General features: G+C 41.7%; 1 protein-coding gene and 1 pseudogene across 1 annotated transcript in view; one reads left to right on the top strand and one right to left on the bottom strand.

The window, feature by feature from the left end:
* Positions 1 to 2,420: 2,420 nt before the first annotated feature.
* The window catches only part of pla2g15 (phospholipase A2, group XV), a 46,597-nt gene continuing 33,300 nt past the window's right edge, over positions 2,421 to 15,717 (bottom strand). The window contains exons 4-6 of the mRNA XM_078544121.1: positions 11,811 to 11,909; positions 6,988 to 7,212; positions 2,421 to 6,340 (exon numbers count right to left, since the gene is read on the bottom strand). Coding sequence (XP_078400247.1) covers positions 5,820 to 6,340; positions 6,988 to 7,212; positions 11,811 to 11,909 — 845 coding nt within the window. The 3' untranslated portion in view covers positions 2,421 to 5,819. The remainder of the gene's footprint in view (positions 6,341 to 6,987; positions 7,213 to 11,810; positions 11,910 to 15,717) is intronic.
* LOC144681945 (dnaJ homolog subfamily A member 1 pseudogene) lies at positions 10,598 to 11,464 on the top strand (annotated as a pseudogene).

Here is a 15,717-nt window from a genome sequence, read left to right as displayed (position 1 = left end):
TATATTCTCAGTCCTAAATGACTGACGTCTTATCCTGAGACTATGCCCCCTAGTTCAAGGATCCCATCTGGCTGCAAGACCCCCCCACACCCCACTCAAAAACCCTTTCACTTACTAAGCTCACCTATGCCTACTTGGATAAGGCACTGGAAATGTGTTTGATGAGTCAGTGATTTAATTGGAAGGGAGAAGCAAAAACAAAACTCCCTATGGTTGAGCTAAACTCAACAGTAAAAGATAACTGAGCTCCTGTTGCAGTTTGGTGTGGGATAGTTGACAATAAACTCTTAATTCTTGTAGATACTCTAGCACCACCTACACAGTAGGTGCAATATTTCAGTTCCTGTGGTTCACCTCTTGAAAAACTGTTGCAAACTTGAGTCCAAAGCAAAAGAACCCAGAGACCTGGGATTTACTGGAATTTCTTTTCATCTGAAATGAGTTTGGTGCATGTTCAGCTGGGCTGGTGTCTCAGTAATATGAGGATTTGGTCAATGCTGTGTAACTACTAGGTGTCACCATATTTACACAAATGAGAACAGACATGTCATTGGCTAAGTTTTCATAGGACTGTGGGTAAAAAGCCAGTATTGTCTACCTGTTATCGATACTGCCATATTTTAGCTTGTTTGCTCCATGTCAGTTTTATGCAAGGCAGCAAGTTGGAAAACTAGCCCAAATTCTTTGGTTTTCTGAACAATTCTCTAATCCAAAAACAAAGATGGACAACATCTCTAGCAAAGTTCACAGGCCCTTTAATTCCACCCAGGAGAAGTATGTCAGTACCTAATTTTAAATTAAAATTTTGAACAAATATATGTTTGAGTCGAGAAGTAAAGTCAATCCCGTCTTCCCACCAAACTTAGTTTTGTTAAGTGATGACTGTTGTATAATTTATATCTTGGATCTATGCAGAGATGACACTTGTTTCTAAATGTGCAGCAACTTTATTTACAGAGTTTTATACCATGCTTTAAAATGTCTACGCTATGCTTCAACTCAGCTTCTCTGTTGTCTGTTTACTTATGAGTCAACACCCAGGCTTATCAAGCAGTGAACACTACCACCTATTAAGGTTTATTGGTGAGGCATTCAACTCAAAATATATTTTCTTGAATTAAGAAGTAACCAGAGAGAATTTTAAAAATTACACATTAAGACTTTGGGAGGCAAACCTTTCCAAATGTTTCAAAGCCGTGGGTAAATTATTTAATTTGACAGAATATCAGTGTTTCGGGATGGGGAGGGGAAAGAAGATGAGAGATTGCAGAGCAGAGGCCATTCTGAACCTCTTATTCTGTGGATATTAAACAATTAGATTGGACAGTCAATTCACGTGGAAGTAGCAAATTTGGCCTCAGCCAAAGCTGTAAACCCTCGTAGTAGGCAGCTGGGGTTGCAGATGCTGCTCCCAAAATGGCATAAGGTTGCAATACTACCAGTTATAGCAGGATTGCTCCAGCTTCCAGTGCTGACTGTGCCAGAGGTTGCAGGGTCAGTGTGAGGGCATCACATATTCATGGGCCAGATGCATGTTGGAACCTGCCAGCCCACATAAGCTGCAAAGTCCAGTTCCTTGTGGTTGTCTTTTGCAGGTGGAGTGGGGTGGGAGTAGAGTGGTACCTGGTTCTTCCTTCGCTGCCACCCAACCAGCAGAAAATTTTTGTTCCCCTTTATTGACACCATTTAAAAGGTTGTTAAAAAAATTAAGTTCTTTAGAGTTCCAGGCCACTTCACTGCCTTTGCCCCCTCCTTGCACTGGGGCCCTTGCATCCTTCTAGAGGCTATTACGTCTCCTGTCACTGGGTATTCTGACTTCCAACTTTAGGCCATGTCACAGTAAGGTTAGGGAAGCAGGCAGTCAGGGTAGGGAGTTCCCACCTCTTCTGGTGATCGTGTATGAGGCAGAGGGAGTTTCCATTGCAGACGAGACCTCCCAACTTCCCGCCGACTACACACCCAGAACCTCCCAGCACCAGGTTTATGTCGGATCACAGCCCATTTCCAGGTTCTTCCACTCTAATCCCTCCAGAATGGATTGGACGATGTGTGCAATTTTGGAACCATTTAGTTTGAAGTTAGCTGCTGTTACTCCCAATTAGAGATCGCTTCAAGGCTCCAAAGGTCATACAATTACCTCTGTGCTTGACCATACGAAATATATTAAGATTTTGCTTGTGCCATGGATTAATGCACTATCAAGTGATCAACTGTGTGTGAGGTTGGTGGAAAGCAGACCAGAGCAGACTCCCTTGTACTGGTCCACAAATACCATTGCCAGTCTCAGCTTGGTATTGTAAGCCTGAGTACTTTCAGGTCTTGGAAGCAGGTACCATGTGTTGCTGCCACTCTCACCTACAGATCTTCTCCCTGACCACTCAGCTATTACTGCAGAAAATCAGAAACCAGACACACATATCCTCAGTGTGTTAAATCAAATTTATTATCCAGTGAAAAATATAACACTCTAGTAGAAACAGACACAGTGGTTTTTAGTGAAGCAATATTGGTATTTGTCAATGAGACATTAGATATTACCAGCACATTATCAGCAACAGAAACTAGGTATATAACTGTAGAGGTAAAGGCAACAGCATTAACACACAATAGTTACCAGCCTTTGAGGTACCAAACTAACCATCAACTCTTGCTGTCACAAATTAATAAATATTTGATTTTCCACCCTCCATCTTCTCAAACCACACACCACTTGCTTGCAGAAGGAATGGGGGTCAGGGGGGAGGGAAGGGGCAAGACAAGCTACCAATCAGCTTGAAAGTCTCTACCCATTCACGAGGCACTCAATGGTTCTGCTCATTGGCTTTCCTCTGACATTTCCCACATCTCTTGCAGCAGAGCTTCCATTGGGAACAGCAAGTACAGGGAATGGAGTGCTGCTGGGGTATGCATCAATAGATTGTGAAGGTTACAACCAGTATTACCAATGGTCATTAGAAGTATTGTGTTGCAACCTTGAAGACTTCAGGAATCACACCATCAGAGTGGAGGACAAGGAACCAGCGATTGTGGAAATAGTTCATATCTGTAACAGCTTGCGTTATGGCTGCATCCAGACTTGGCACAAAGTGGAATGTGCCACATATCAAAAATATAACCACATTAAGAAAATATTCATATCCATAAATAATCACTGGTCAAATCTGCTGACCAAATGTTTGGAATATGCCACATTTACAATAATTGCACTATATATCAAAATATACCATTCAAATATATTTAGACTTATGAAACTGTTAACACCCAACATTTATAACAAACTTTCACACACAGTCAACATCAGTCTAGGTTTTGAATTGTCAGAACCTTTTTGAAAATGTAAACTAGACACCAAAGGCTTTTTTTTTTTCAAAAAAGCGCAACGATTTCTCTGACCCCAGCCTGCCTTCACCTCTTTAGATGTGGACACATTACTCCTGCTTTTCAATGAATTGTCATTTAGGAGCCAAGAAATTATCAAAGTTGAAGCCTAGATCTTGGTCCCTATCCCATTCTGGTCTTGGCAAATGTTGTCAACTCTCCTTTCAAATTGTTCCTTGAGGATCATCTATACATGTCTATAAGAATAGTGGGAGCAAGCAAAAGAAAGGAAGGAGCTTTGGTAATGCAAATTGCTCATCCTAGCTGAATGCTAACAGAGCAATCAATACCCTTTCACACTGTTCCACCATCTCAAAATGGAGGATGTGCCTCATATATAATGCTAATCCTATTTTATGTTCTTTTTACAAATATGTACATGAGTCGGTTATTTTTCTAAATCCAGATGCCATTTTACTGCTGTCAGACTGTAACATATGTCCCTTCCTCCTAATGCCACATCCCTGTAATCGTAAGTATAAAGCCACCCAGTTTTAACTACCTAGACTGTTGTCATAAACAAACCATGTAGGATTACCTCACTTACAATTTCATCTAATGAGCCAGAAAAGGGAAGGTGAGTGGTCAGTAGTTTTATAGAATGGGATAAAAGGATTGGGCATGAAGTGGGAGAGGAGAGAAAGTGGATAAAGATGTGCATTCAGGATTTGGGCAAAGGAGAGCCGGCAGGCAGAAGGCTTTGTGGGGAGGGGAAACGGTGGGAGGGGGTGGGGAGTGGGGGTTAAGCAGAGGAAACTAAACAGATGGCCTCGATTTCAGTGACGCAATCTACAAGTGAAAAAAGGCACAGAAGTACACAGATCATTTAACAATATCTAGCACTAACAGAAACAAAATATTGCACAACCATACTCTCTAATACTTATGGCTGGAAGTCATAAAAAGTCAAACAACTCTAACCACAGAAGCTAGAAAGGTCAAAAGGACAAGATTTGATTTTCATAACCAATTGCGAATTTGCCCTCAGAAAACAAGGGACATAAAGTTCTGGGGAAAAGGTATTATTTTCCTCTATTTTGAATAGTGTTAACTCCAAATAGGTCCAGAAGTGCATTCAATTTAGTGGAAAGCAAACTCAAAATTAATGGCATAATCTGTCAAATAAACTAATAATGGTAAAACAAAAATAAGGATATTCAAAACACAGTTTAGTTGCTAAAATGAGAGGGGTTATGGTACTAGTGAGATTGGCTTTAATGGGCTGAATATCATCCTTAACTTTGCTTTAGTATTTAGCTCCGCACATTCCCCATTGTCAGAACTGTTCCCTACATTTCTCTTGCTAATGTACCTGAATCCCAGTTTAAGAAAAGCACACCAATGTATTTAATCACACTATGCTTTTTGGTTCATACAGGATTGACTGAGGAAGTGTGTAATGAACTTATGCTCTTTAACATGGTCTCAAACCAGGATCTGCAAACAGACTCTGCAAAATAATGTGCAAATGCCTACTGAGCATGGCCAGCCTTATGATTGGCGACCACCAGGGTGCCATGGTCAGGGTGGGGGGTGGGGAAGGCATCATGGTCAAGAGTAAGTGCATGAGTGATGGGATGTGTGTCAGGAGGTAGGGGCAGAGTGGGGCAAACATCACAGACATCAGATGGACAGACTCTGCGGGGAAAACAGGCACACCCATTTCATTGATATCCGTAAGTAAATACTTGCTTTTTCGACAAAGCATATCAAAACATTCCTTACATGCAAGATGATGGGAAAGGGGTGTGAGAAAAGGGGTTCTTCAACGAAAACAGTTTGAGAACGATTGTCCTTTCGGAAGCAGAGATTGCTGATGTTTATCTTACTTTACTATCCATTAGCTTAAGGGTTCAGCAACAATCTTTCAGGGCTGCATCCAAGTCCACTTTTAAGGAAGTGATGGACACAGTCAGATTGTAATCCTTAAATAGTTGTGAAGAATAAACAGGGTTTGCTTCTGTTTAACTTCTCAAACTATATTCATGATGAATTATTGCTGTAAACCACCCCTGCAAACGCACCCCCTCCCCCCACCAACTAGAGGCTGAGTCAAGGTGTGCAATTGTTTTGATTTGAAGGGGTTTTGTTATTCTATATGTTGGCTACCGTACTCCCATTCCTATGTTCCTGCCTGATGCCAAATCAAACAGCATTAACCCCATAAATGTGGAAAACCGATTACTTAGCATCTGTTTAGATGATATGTGCATGGTCCAGACTGACATGAGTGAGGGTTTCACTACTTGTAGCACCTCGGTTAGAGAAGGGAAATTAGTTGTACTGCTACACACTTTTATGCTCCAATAAAACCAGATGTCAACCATTGTTCAAAATAGCTTCATTACACAGAATTCATTGTGAATGCTCTGCCTCATCATCATAAAAATGTGGCAAGACTCAAAATGTGTTCTCTCGCTTTCAGGACAACTAAGGTGAATTCATAACAGAGGTAAATCAAATAGGACCTTTTTAATGTACGATATTGTGGTGAAGTTGGACAGCATATTGATATGTTCATTTGAAGGCAGTTCCTTCATATAGACTTTGCCTTTCTGCTTCCCTGCCCATGTTTGGCACTGAAGAGCACTCACTAGGTTGACAGTCCCATCACCCTTTCCATATTGGACTTTGGGTTCCTGGTCAGGAAAAACGTCGTAATAAAAGGACTCGGGTGTTTGCACTCCGGTTCCATATAGGCAGTGTATTGTTACCCCAGGGGCAGTCAAGTTGTACACCAGTGATTCAGTGTTTTGCCGCAAGAGCCAGCCATCTTTAAAGTTGATGTCCTGATAGAACTTCTGGTAGTCCTTCATGGTATAATTGTACTTTGGTGTGGTGACGAATATTTTGTCCATTGACCAGGTGTTGTTGTAAGGAAGGAGCCAGTTTGTGGAGACGGCAGTCCGCTGCTGTTCGCGAATCTTCAGTGGGCTGATGACAGGAATTCGATCATTGTCTCCTATGAGGTTAAGCAGAGTTTAAACCTTCGCTTTAGTGCTCATCAAATTTTATAGCACAGAAACAGGCCATTCGACCCAAATGGGTCTATGCCAGTACTTATGTCCCATAGGAATTTTCTCCCGTTCTACTCCATCCCACCCCATCAACATATCCTTCTATTCTTTTCTTCCTCAGATGGTTATCTGGTTTCTCCTTAAATCCATCTATGCCATTTTCCTCAACCTCTCAATGTAATAGCATGTTCCACATTCTAACCACTCTTGAGCAAAAGGCCTGAGGTAACAATGTTTTGAAAAAAATCAGATTCCCCTTGAACATAAAATAGAACTACTGAAGTTTATAACATAGAATGATGCCATTTGACCCAGTATGTCTGTACTGGCTATTTGTTAGATTTGAACAATTCAAAACTAATCTTACGGCTCTCCCCTCTCCATAACAATTTCGGAATCAAATGCTTACCTATTCTTCTTAGATAGCATGGGCTCTGCCTCAATTATTCCCTACCACTTAGTGCCATCATTCCACCCCCATTACACAAGCGAGAGCAAGACAACTACACGTATGCTTCATTTGGAATGTTGTCAGTGAAGATCACCGTAGAGGGTTTTTACATTGTTGCGCTTGATGTGCCCCATGACCTACCTGTTGCCAACACTCGCAAAGTCTTCGACACGCCTCCCCAAGGAGCCCCCAGTGCAATGTAGCATCTAATATACTTGTCTTTCCACTCCTGGGGCTGATGGTTGAGGAAGTAGAGTGTGTAGAGATTTCCCATACTGTGCGCTATCAGGACAATAGGGCTGCCATACTGTTTGTACATGGATTCAATCATCATCTGTAGATCTTTAAAAAATTGGCCATTTTCATCTGGAGAGAAAAACATAGGAAAGAACTCACTTGCGTTGTTCAAAAGGAAAATGAGATCGACATTTTCCTCACATGGCCCAACTGAAGAATCATTCGGCCCATTGTGTCTGCACCGGCTCTCCAAATGAGCAGCATGACTTAATGCCATTGCCTTGCTTTTCCCCCGTACCCTTGTTTCTATTCAAATAATCATTTAATGCCCTCTTCAATGCATCCATTGAACCTGCCTCCATCACACTTCCGAGCAGTGCATTCCAGACTCTAAGCATGTGTTGTGTGAAAAAGTTTTTTCTCCCGTTTGCTTCTTTTGCAAATCACTTTAAATCTGTGCCCTCTCATTCTCGATTCCTTAATGAATGGGAACAGTTTCTCCCCATCTACTCTATCCAGTCCCCTCAAGATTTTGAGCACATCTGTCAAATATCCGCTTAGCCTTCTCCTCTCCAAGGAGAACAGTCCCAGCCTCTCCAATCTACCTTCATAACTGAAGTTTCTTATTCCTGGAATCATTCTTGTAAACCTCTTATGCAATCTCTCCAATGCGATCACATCCTTCCTATAGTGTGGCACCCAAAACTGTACACAATACTCCAGCTGAGGTCTAACTAGTACCTTATATAAGCTCAGCATAACCTCCCTGCTCTGGTACTCTCTACCCCTATTAATAAAGTCCAGAATACTGTCTGCTTTATTAACCATTCTCTCCACTTGTCCTGCCACCATCAATGACCTATGCACATATACACCCAGGTCTCTGTTTCTGCACACCCTTAAGAATTGTACCCCTTATTTTACATTGTCTGTCCAAGTTCTTCCTACCAAAATGAATCACCTCACACTTCTCTGCATTGAACTTCACCTGCCACCTATATGCCCAATCCACCAGCTTGTCTTTTGAAGTGCTATACTGTTCTCACAATTTGCAATGTTTCCAAGTTTTGTATCATCTGCAAACTTTAAAATTGTCCCCTGAACACCAAGATCTAGATCATTAATATATATCAGGAAAAGCAAGGGTCCCATTACCGACCCCTGGGGAACTCCACTACAAACTTTTCTCCAGCCCGAAAAATATCCATTAACCATTACTCTGTTTCCTATTACGCAGCCAATTTTGTATTCACGTTGCTACTGTCCCTTTTATTCCAAGAGCTATAACTTTTCTCACAAGTCTGTTGTGTGGCGATGTGTAAAATGCCTTTTGAAAGACCATGTACAAAAAACAAACACAAAAATATGCTTTCTTAAAAATGTTTTTCATTTGTTTAATCTTAACACAGTAAAGATTAAATTGTTACTGTTGCAAATGATATGTTAGCTCCACTGCTCTATAAAAATACACCAGGCCAAATTTATACCGACAATATTTGAACAGCAACTTTAACATAGGATACATCCCATTGGTATTTCACTGTGGAGGAGGGGAGAAAATAGATTGAATGTTGAACTACTGAGATAGTTAGGAAAACAAAAACAGAATTACCTGGAAAAACTCAGCAAGTCTGGCAGCATCGGCGGAGAAGAAATCAGTTAACGTTTCGAGCCTTCATGGCCCTTCGGCAGAACAAGGTTACCAAAAGCTTGGTCAGAAAGAGGAGTTGAGAAGATTTTTTAAAAGCGCAAAGGGAAAGGGTCTTTTAACAATAGTGGAACGAAAGGAGGCGGGTTTGTATGGTGGGGGGTGGTGAGGGCAATGGAATTGAAGAGAAGCCATTGCTGAAAATATACATGTCAGCTGTCACTGTACGAATTGGGATCTTAGTACAATTTTTTAAGAAATGAAAGGCAGAGCAATGTTTCCATGAGGGTCAGGAGCTTGGTTTTTGTCAGGTTGAGAGCTGCATGTAGGGATTTCTCCCTCAGAGAAAGGCTGGTGTAATGAATACGCTGACAGGGCTACAGGGCTGTTACTGAGTAAGCAGCAGGCAGAGGACGCACGCTAGAGAGAGAGACACAGGTTGGGGGAAGAGAGAGAAAAAGAGAGGGGGGTGCATCAGCAGGGGTGTGTTGAGCTTTGACTGTGTCAGAGGAAGGTACTGACCTCCTGACCCTGATGGAAACACTGATCTGCCTTTCATTTCTTAAAAAATTGTACTAAGGTCCCAATTCATACAGTGACAGCTGACATATATATTTCCGGCTGTCCGCAAACATGACCCAGACCTCCCTGTCGCTTGCCATTTCAACACTCCACCCTGCTCTCATGCCCACATGTCCGTCCTTGGCCTGCTGCATTGTTCCAGTGAAGCTCAACGCAAACTGGAGGGACAGCACCTCATCTTCCGACTAGGCACTTTACAGCCTTCCGGACTGAATATTGAGTTCAACAATTTTAGATCATGAACTCTCTCCTCCATCCCCCTTTCCGATCCCCCTTTTTTTCCCCCAATAATTTATATAGATTTTTCTTTTCCCAAATATTTCCATTATTTTTAAATGTATTTCTATCCATTGTTTTATCTCTACCTTTTAGCCTATTTCGATCCCTTCCCTTCACCCCACCCCACCCTCACTAGGGCTATCTGTACCTTGCTTGTCCTGCTTTCTACCTTTAATTAGCACATTCCTTAGATAATATCACCACCTTCAACACCTCTTTGTCCTTTTGTCTATGACATCTTTTGGCTATCTCCACCTATCACTGGCCCTCTATCCAGCTCTACCTGTACCCCCCCGCCTTAAACCAGCTTATATTTCACCTCTTTTCTATTTTTACTTAGTTCTGTTGAAGAGTCATACGGACTCGAAACGTTAACTGTGTTCCTCTCCATAGATGCTGCCAAACTTTCTGAGTTTTTCCAGGTATTTTTATTTTTGTTTTGGATTTCCAGCATCCGCAGTTTTTTGCTTTTATCTATATATTTCCAGCAATGGCTTCTCTTCAATTCCATTGCCCTCACCACCCCCCACCATACAAACCCACCTTGAGAATCTTCTGAGGATTTAACTTCAGCACCCTCCCTTTTACTTTCTGCTGCTAAGTGACAATCTGCTGGGGTCTAGGCATTTTGCAAAGGTACACCTGAGGATACTGAGTTCCACCCCTCCCCCACTTGCCCATACTCCATGACTACAGCTCTGTTGCCGGATTGTTTTTCTGAGTGCTGAGCCTCACCCTATTTTCCATTTCAAAATACAGTAAACCACATTTGAAGCAAAAGCCAGAATCAACCTCGTCCTCTATATAAAATGAGTCTGTCCCATACATAACACAACATCTACAGGAATAACATGACCAACAACGCTGATCTTATCTAACTGCCCTTGGACCATGCCAATATAATGGAAAAATCTTCACAATTAAAACATTCCATTATTTTGAACATTTGTAACTGGAAAAAAAAATATTTTGAATGGTTACCTCCGCCAAATTAGCTAAACTCAAGCTGAACATTACTCATTTATTATAAAATAATTGCCAGTTACAAATGTTTCTTATAAGGAATCTGTAAAGCATTCTAAATGTGGAGACCTTTCCATCATGTCAGCATGGTTCAAAGGTCAGCCCACTAGGAAACTAGCACTGCAGAAGAATATAATATGTGAGAAATGTGAAGGTCGTGGTGGTAAGAAAGGGTCAGTAGAGTGCTGCCCTGTCTGTCGTGGATCGGGAATGCAAGTATGCATCCACCAAATTGGACCAGGCATGGTTCGGCAAATTCAGTGTGTACCAAGAGTGTCATAGCCAAGGAGAGCGCATCAGTCCCAAGGTAGATGTAAAAACTGTAGTGGAAGAAAAATTGTTATGGAAAAGACCCTGGAAGTTCACATTGATAAAGGGATGAAGGATGGCCAGAAACTAACATTCCATGGTGAAGGTGACCAGGTACCTGGCTTAGAACCTGGAGATATCATCACTGTGCGCGATCAAAAAGACCACAGTGTCTTCACAAGGCAAGGGGAGGACCTTGTTATGCATATGGAACTGGAGCTGGTGGATGCTCTCTGTGGCATCCATCGCCCGATCACAACTTTGGATAAAAGAACTATAATCATTGCATCACACCCTGGCCACATTGTTAAACATGGAGATATCAAGTGTGTGCTGAATGAGGGTATGCCTATTTATCGCAGGCCATATGAAAAAGGTCATCTAATCAGGAGGACCTCAGGGGCTACTATGCATGGCTGAGGTCTCTCTGCTCCTCACTCACTTTCACTGCAATAGAGAGGTATCAAAGGAGAGACTAACTTAGAAACAGAAGCTGAAAAATTTGAGAGCTTTTCCTGCCATGAATTATATCCCGATTTACTTCTCCCACAGTTTACGCTGTCTCTCCACCAAATTCCATCACCTAATAAAAAAGGAAACCTGTTCCCAGATCTCTTCCAGGACACACATATCATCTAGATGTCTCACTGTCCGTCCCTACCTGTAGGCAAGTCCCTGCCTTTGCTCAGCCCCTTCCTCAATGACACAGTCAAAGCTCAACACATGTAGTTTGGACAAATCACAGTTGCAAACCTGGGCTGAATCACCAACCTGCAACATATCCATTGCTTTATGTTTAGACTTGGCCATGAAAGGAACCCACTCTTCCTTTCAGAAACTTCAATAAACCCGAGAGCCCACATTTCTTTACTTAAGTTTCACTTACTGGGTGCCCGGCGCCAGTCATATGGAGCACCACGGACATCTTCGTCTCTCGAGTAGCCCCATTCCACCAGAGATTTCACCAAAGTGTAGAAGTAAATCCCTGTAGAAATAAGATGAAAAGAGCAATGAAAGTGGGAGCCAGTTAGGGTTTGGTTGAGCAGAAAAAAGCAAAGCATCTCCTCAGTCACCAAGGCAGCTCACCACCACCTTCTCAAGGACAATTAGGGATGGGCAATAAATGCTGGTCTAGCCAGTGCCACCCACATCCCATGAATGAATAAAAATAAACTTCTCCCTCTCAACTTCAACCCTTCATTGTGTCTTTCTCCAACACGAAACAGAAACTTTGAGAGAAGACGAAGTTAATTGTGGAACACTCAGGGCATGGAGGGGTGATCAGGATTATTTCTATTGGAGTTAGAGAGGTTGTCACTGTGAAGGCCTGGACAGTTCCTTGGTGGAGATCAGTTTCTGGATTTGTGCACACACTGCTATTGGCAGGAATCCAGGGTCAAACAGCAGAGATCAGCAGCGTACGTACTTAAACCATACCTCACCTGTAGAAAAAATAAAGTTGCTTGGTATGGAGCTGTAGCAGCAGAGCCCTTGCAGCAGTAACTTCTGAGCCAAGAATTTACACTTTGGGAGCAAAATGCACACACTTTGCAAAGTGAACTCTTAAACTCATGTTTCCGCTCAAAATTGCTTGCATATCGTTGAACTTAAAATCTGCTGTGAAGCAACACAATCAGGCAGTGTTTTAGAATGTAATTGAAAAAACTTTTTGCATTACAAAATATTTCTCATGTTATTTAAGTTGTAACTTGGTGCAATTTGATTAATGCAGCTGAAAGTGGGTTTATTATAAAAAAATTCATTTTTCAAATCAGGGAGTCCAGTCAACACAAGTAACCCAATTTTAAATAACTAAAAATGACTTTTAAAAAACCCTATACAGCACCATTTAACAGTTACATTGGTATAGAGCAGTCAGTATCAATCAGCACACTTTGGCTTTCTCTGACCCCCACTGCGCTGGGCATATTTTCAGCTTGAAATTCTTTGGTCTTTTGCACTGGTTTAGCCAATCTGACCAGCACAATGTAGCAGTAACTCCAGGCCCAGCTTCATGGACACTCAATCTCAAGCACATGGTGCAAAGTCCACTACACTTAGTTGCTTATATTAGGTAGTTTGTTTCACTTGTGTTAACTGTTGAAAGTGCATATATGTCTTGAACTCTCCGTAACAAATGTTTTTTTTCTGGATTTCAGTAATAATTCACTCTGTAAACCTACATCCCTAACAGTATCAAGTGCCTATACAATGGACCAAGACCATCGACCTGAAACATTAACTTGGTTACTCACCCCACAAATGTTGCTAGACCGGCTGAGTATTTCAAAGATTCTGTTTCTCGTCCCCCTCCCCCCCCCCCCAAATACAATGAGGTTTGGTGCTGAGGATAAAGCAGTGAAATAACTCAATGGCCTAGATTTTGCTGTAAGAATAATGGTGAGACCATCAGTGCTCACGGCTATTATGGAGTAACTCGGAGAGTAAACTCTGCGCACGCATGCAGTTAATCTTCAGAAATCAGGAAGTTGATGTTCAATCCATCCAGCTCCTTCATGAGCTTCATTAATGGGCACCTCACTGATTCAGCACTGAATTCAACGTACATGAAGGAAGGGTGTGAAATTGCAATACTTAACCCACTACATACCCCACTAAACTAAACACTTATCCATTCAAGTGAATTTTTAACAGCATAAGTCTCTATTTCTGCCAAATAATCTCACTGATGCTGATAATTTACATTTACAAATGTAGAGTCTCATCCCTTCAGATTTTAATTATTGAGGATAATGTTTGGCAGCCAGCTGATTGATTTAAATGGAAAATTTGACAGGGGGAGGGGTAGAGGGTTGAAATATTACTCATTGCTCACTATTTTCATCTGTATTTTTCTATTGGGCCTCAGTTCCTTATGGAGTGTGCGCGTTGGGCAAAATCCCTCTCATCTGGGCTGGGTGGGGGAGGGCACCGGGAGAAAGGAGCTGGGGGGCTGCTATCATTTGGGCAGTTCATTGCTTCCCATTTCTGGTGTGTGCAAGAGTGTGTATACATTTATAACTTGAACATGGGTCACTAGTTTCAAACAATTTAATTCAAAGACTTTCTTAAATAAAAAGTTCCAAATTTTCATTTGGGTTATGAATGCAGAAACACCAAAAGTTAATTTGTTAATTACGTATCCACCAACTGCAGATTTAATACTTGTTAAAAGGAGATCAGCAGCCACGCTGTTAAAGTTACTACTGCCTCTTGCATGTAATGAATAATAAACGACTTTGCATTTTTAATTTTTTATTTGCTTAACTAAAAGATTCATTGTGTTAAAAACTATTAGGAGTTTTGATAGAGCAGATAGGAAAAACTAATTCCACTGGCAAGTTGATCGACAAACCAGGGGACACAGATTTAAAATAAACTGGCAAAAAAGCCAGGAGGGAAATGAGCAGAAATTCTTCTTATTCAGCAAGTTATGATGGTCTGAATGTACTGCCTGAAAGGACAGTGGAAGCAGATTCAATACTTTTCAAAAAGGAATGAATCCTTGACTGAGAAAGAAAATAAAAATTGCACAGCTATGGAACTAATTAGCTAGCTATTTCAAAGAGCCAGTATTAGCACAATGGGTCGACTGGCCTCTTCCTTGCATTATGATTTGATGGCCGAGGAGCTGCAGATTAGCTTGCGAGCTCCTGTAGCTTGGACTCATTCAACTGGAAGCCATGTCCGTAATGCATTTTGACAAGAATTATCTCCAGGCTCTTCCTGATGTTAATCTGTGATTTGATGGGACTCTGGGATACAGCCACAAAAAGCTTTATTAGTCACAAGCTCATGATTTCTTCCACACCGTGACACACCAGACAGACTGGGAAGGAATTTATTTAAACAGGGCAACATCTGCTCTGGAAACATACTAGAGTGCTTCTCAAATAGACCCTTCCTATATCATTGGCCCATTTGTTAATAAATTTTTAAATAAAAAAATCATACATTAACACAGCAGCACTAACATAGCAAAAACATCCCAAGACACTTCACCAGAGTATGTTATTAGACCAATTCGGATACCGAACTACACAAGGATCTATTAGAACATGTGACCAAAAGTTTGGTCAGAGAGATTGGTTTTAAGGAGTGTCTTGAAGGGAAGAAAGGTAGAGAGCTGGAGAGGTTTCAGGGGGGAATGCCAGGGCTTAGGGCCTTAGCAGCTGAAGGCATGGCTGCCAATGGTGGAGCGATTAAAACTGGGGGATGTACAAGAGGGCAGAATTAGAGGAGTGCAGATAATCTCGGAGGATCATATGATTGAAGGGGTGAGGTCATGAAGTGTTTTGATAACCAAAAGATTAAAATTTTAAAATCAAAGTCATCTAGGTCTGAGCAGAAATGGTGATGAGTGAGCAGGACCTGGAGTAAGTTACAAAACAAACAGCATAGTTTTGGGGCTCCACAAGGAATAGGGAAATGAAGCTTTTTTTATATGGGGTTTAATGCCATGTTAGGGTATTTGCTCCCCACATCTGAGTTGGCAGCGGTCTGCACTAATTTACCTGGATGTGTACAGGCCTGGTCTCTTTAAACTGCATATACTTGGTGGTTGACCTTGGTGAATTTGGTAAAGGTATCATGGGCCTGCTGCCATTGTGCAAGCACCAGGATTTGGCACCAATGAATGCAACATCAAAACTAAAACTGTTGCTTTTCTTATAACATCACATTGTCCACTGGGTAAGGCACGCCACACGGACAGAGTTGGATTAGAGTCTGTGCTGGGTTAGCATTCCTCAGTTGGGTTGCGGCTGGGGGTGCAGGAAGCCAATGGAGTTGGG

The sequence above is a fragment of the Cetorhinus maximus genome, chromosome 6 (genome assembly GCF_964194155.1).
Source record: "Cetorhinus maximus chromosome 6, sCetMax3.hap1.1, whole genome shotgun sequence".
In the NCBI taxonomy this organism is placed as follows: Eukaryota; Metazoa; Chordata; class Chondrichthyes; order Lamniformes; family Cetorhinidae; genus Cetorhinus; species Cetorhinus maximus.
The sequence above is the reverse complement of the archived record's forward strand: the minus strand, read 5'-3'. Positions and strand labels throughout refer to the sequence as shown.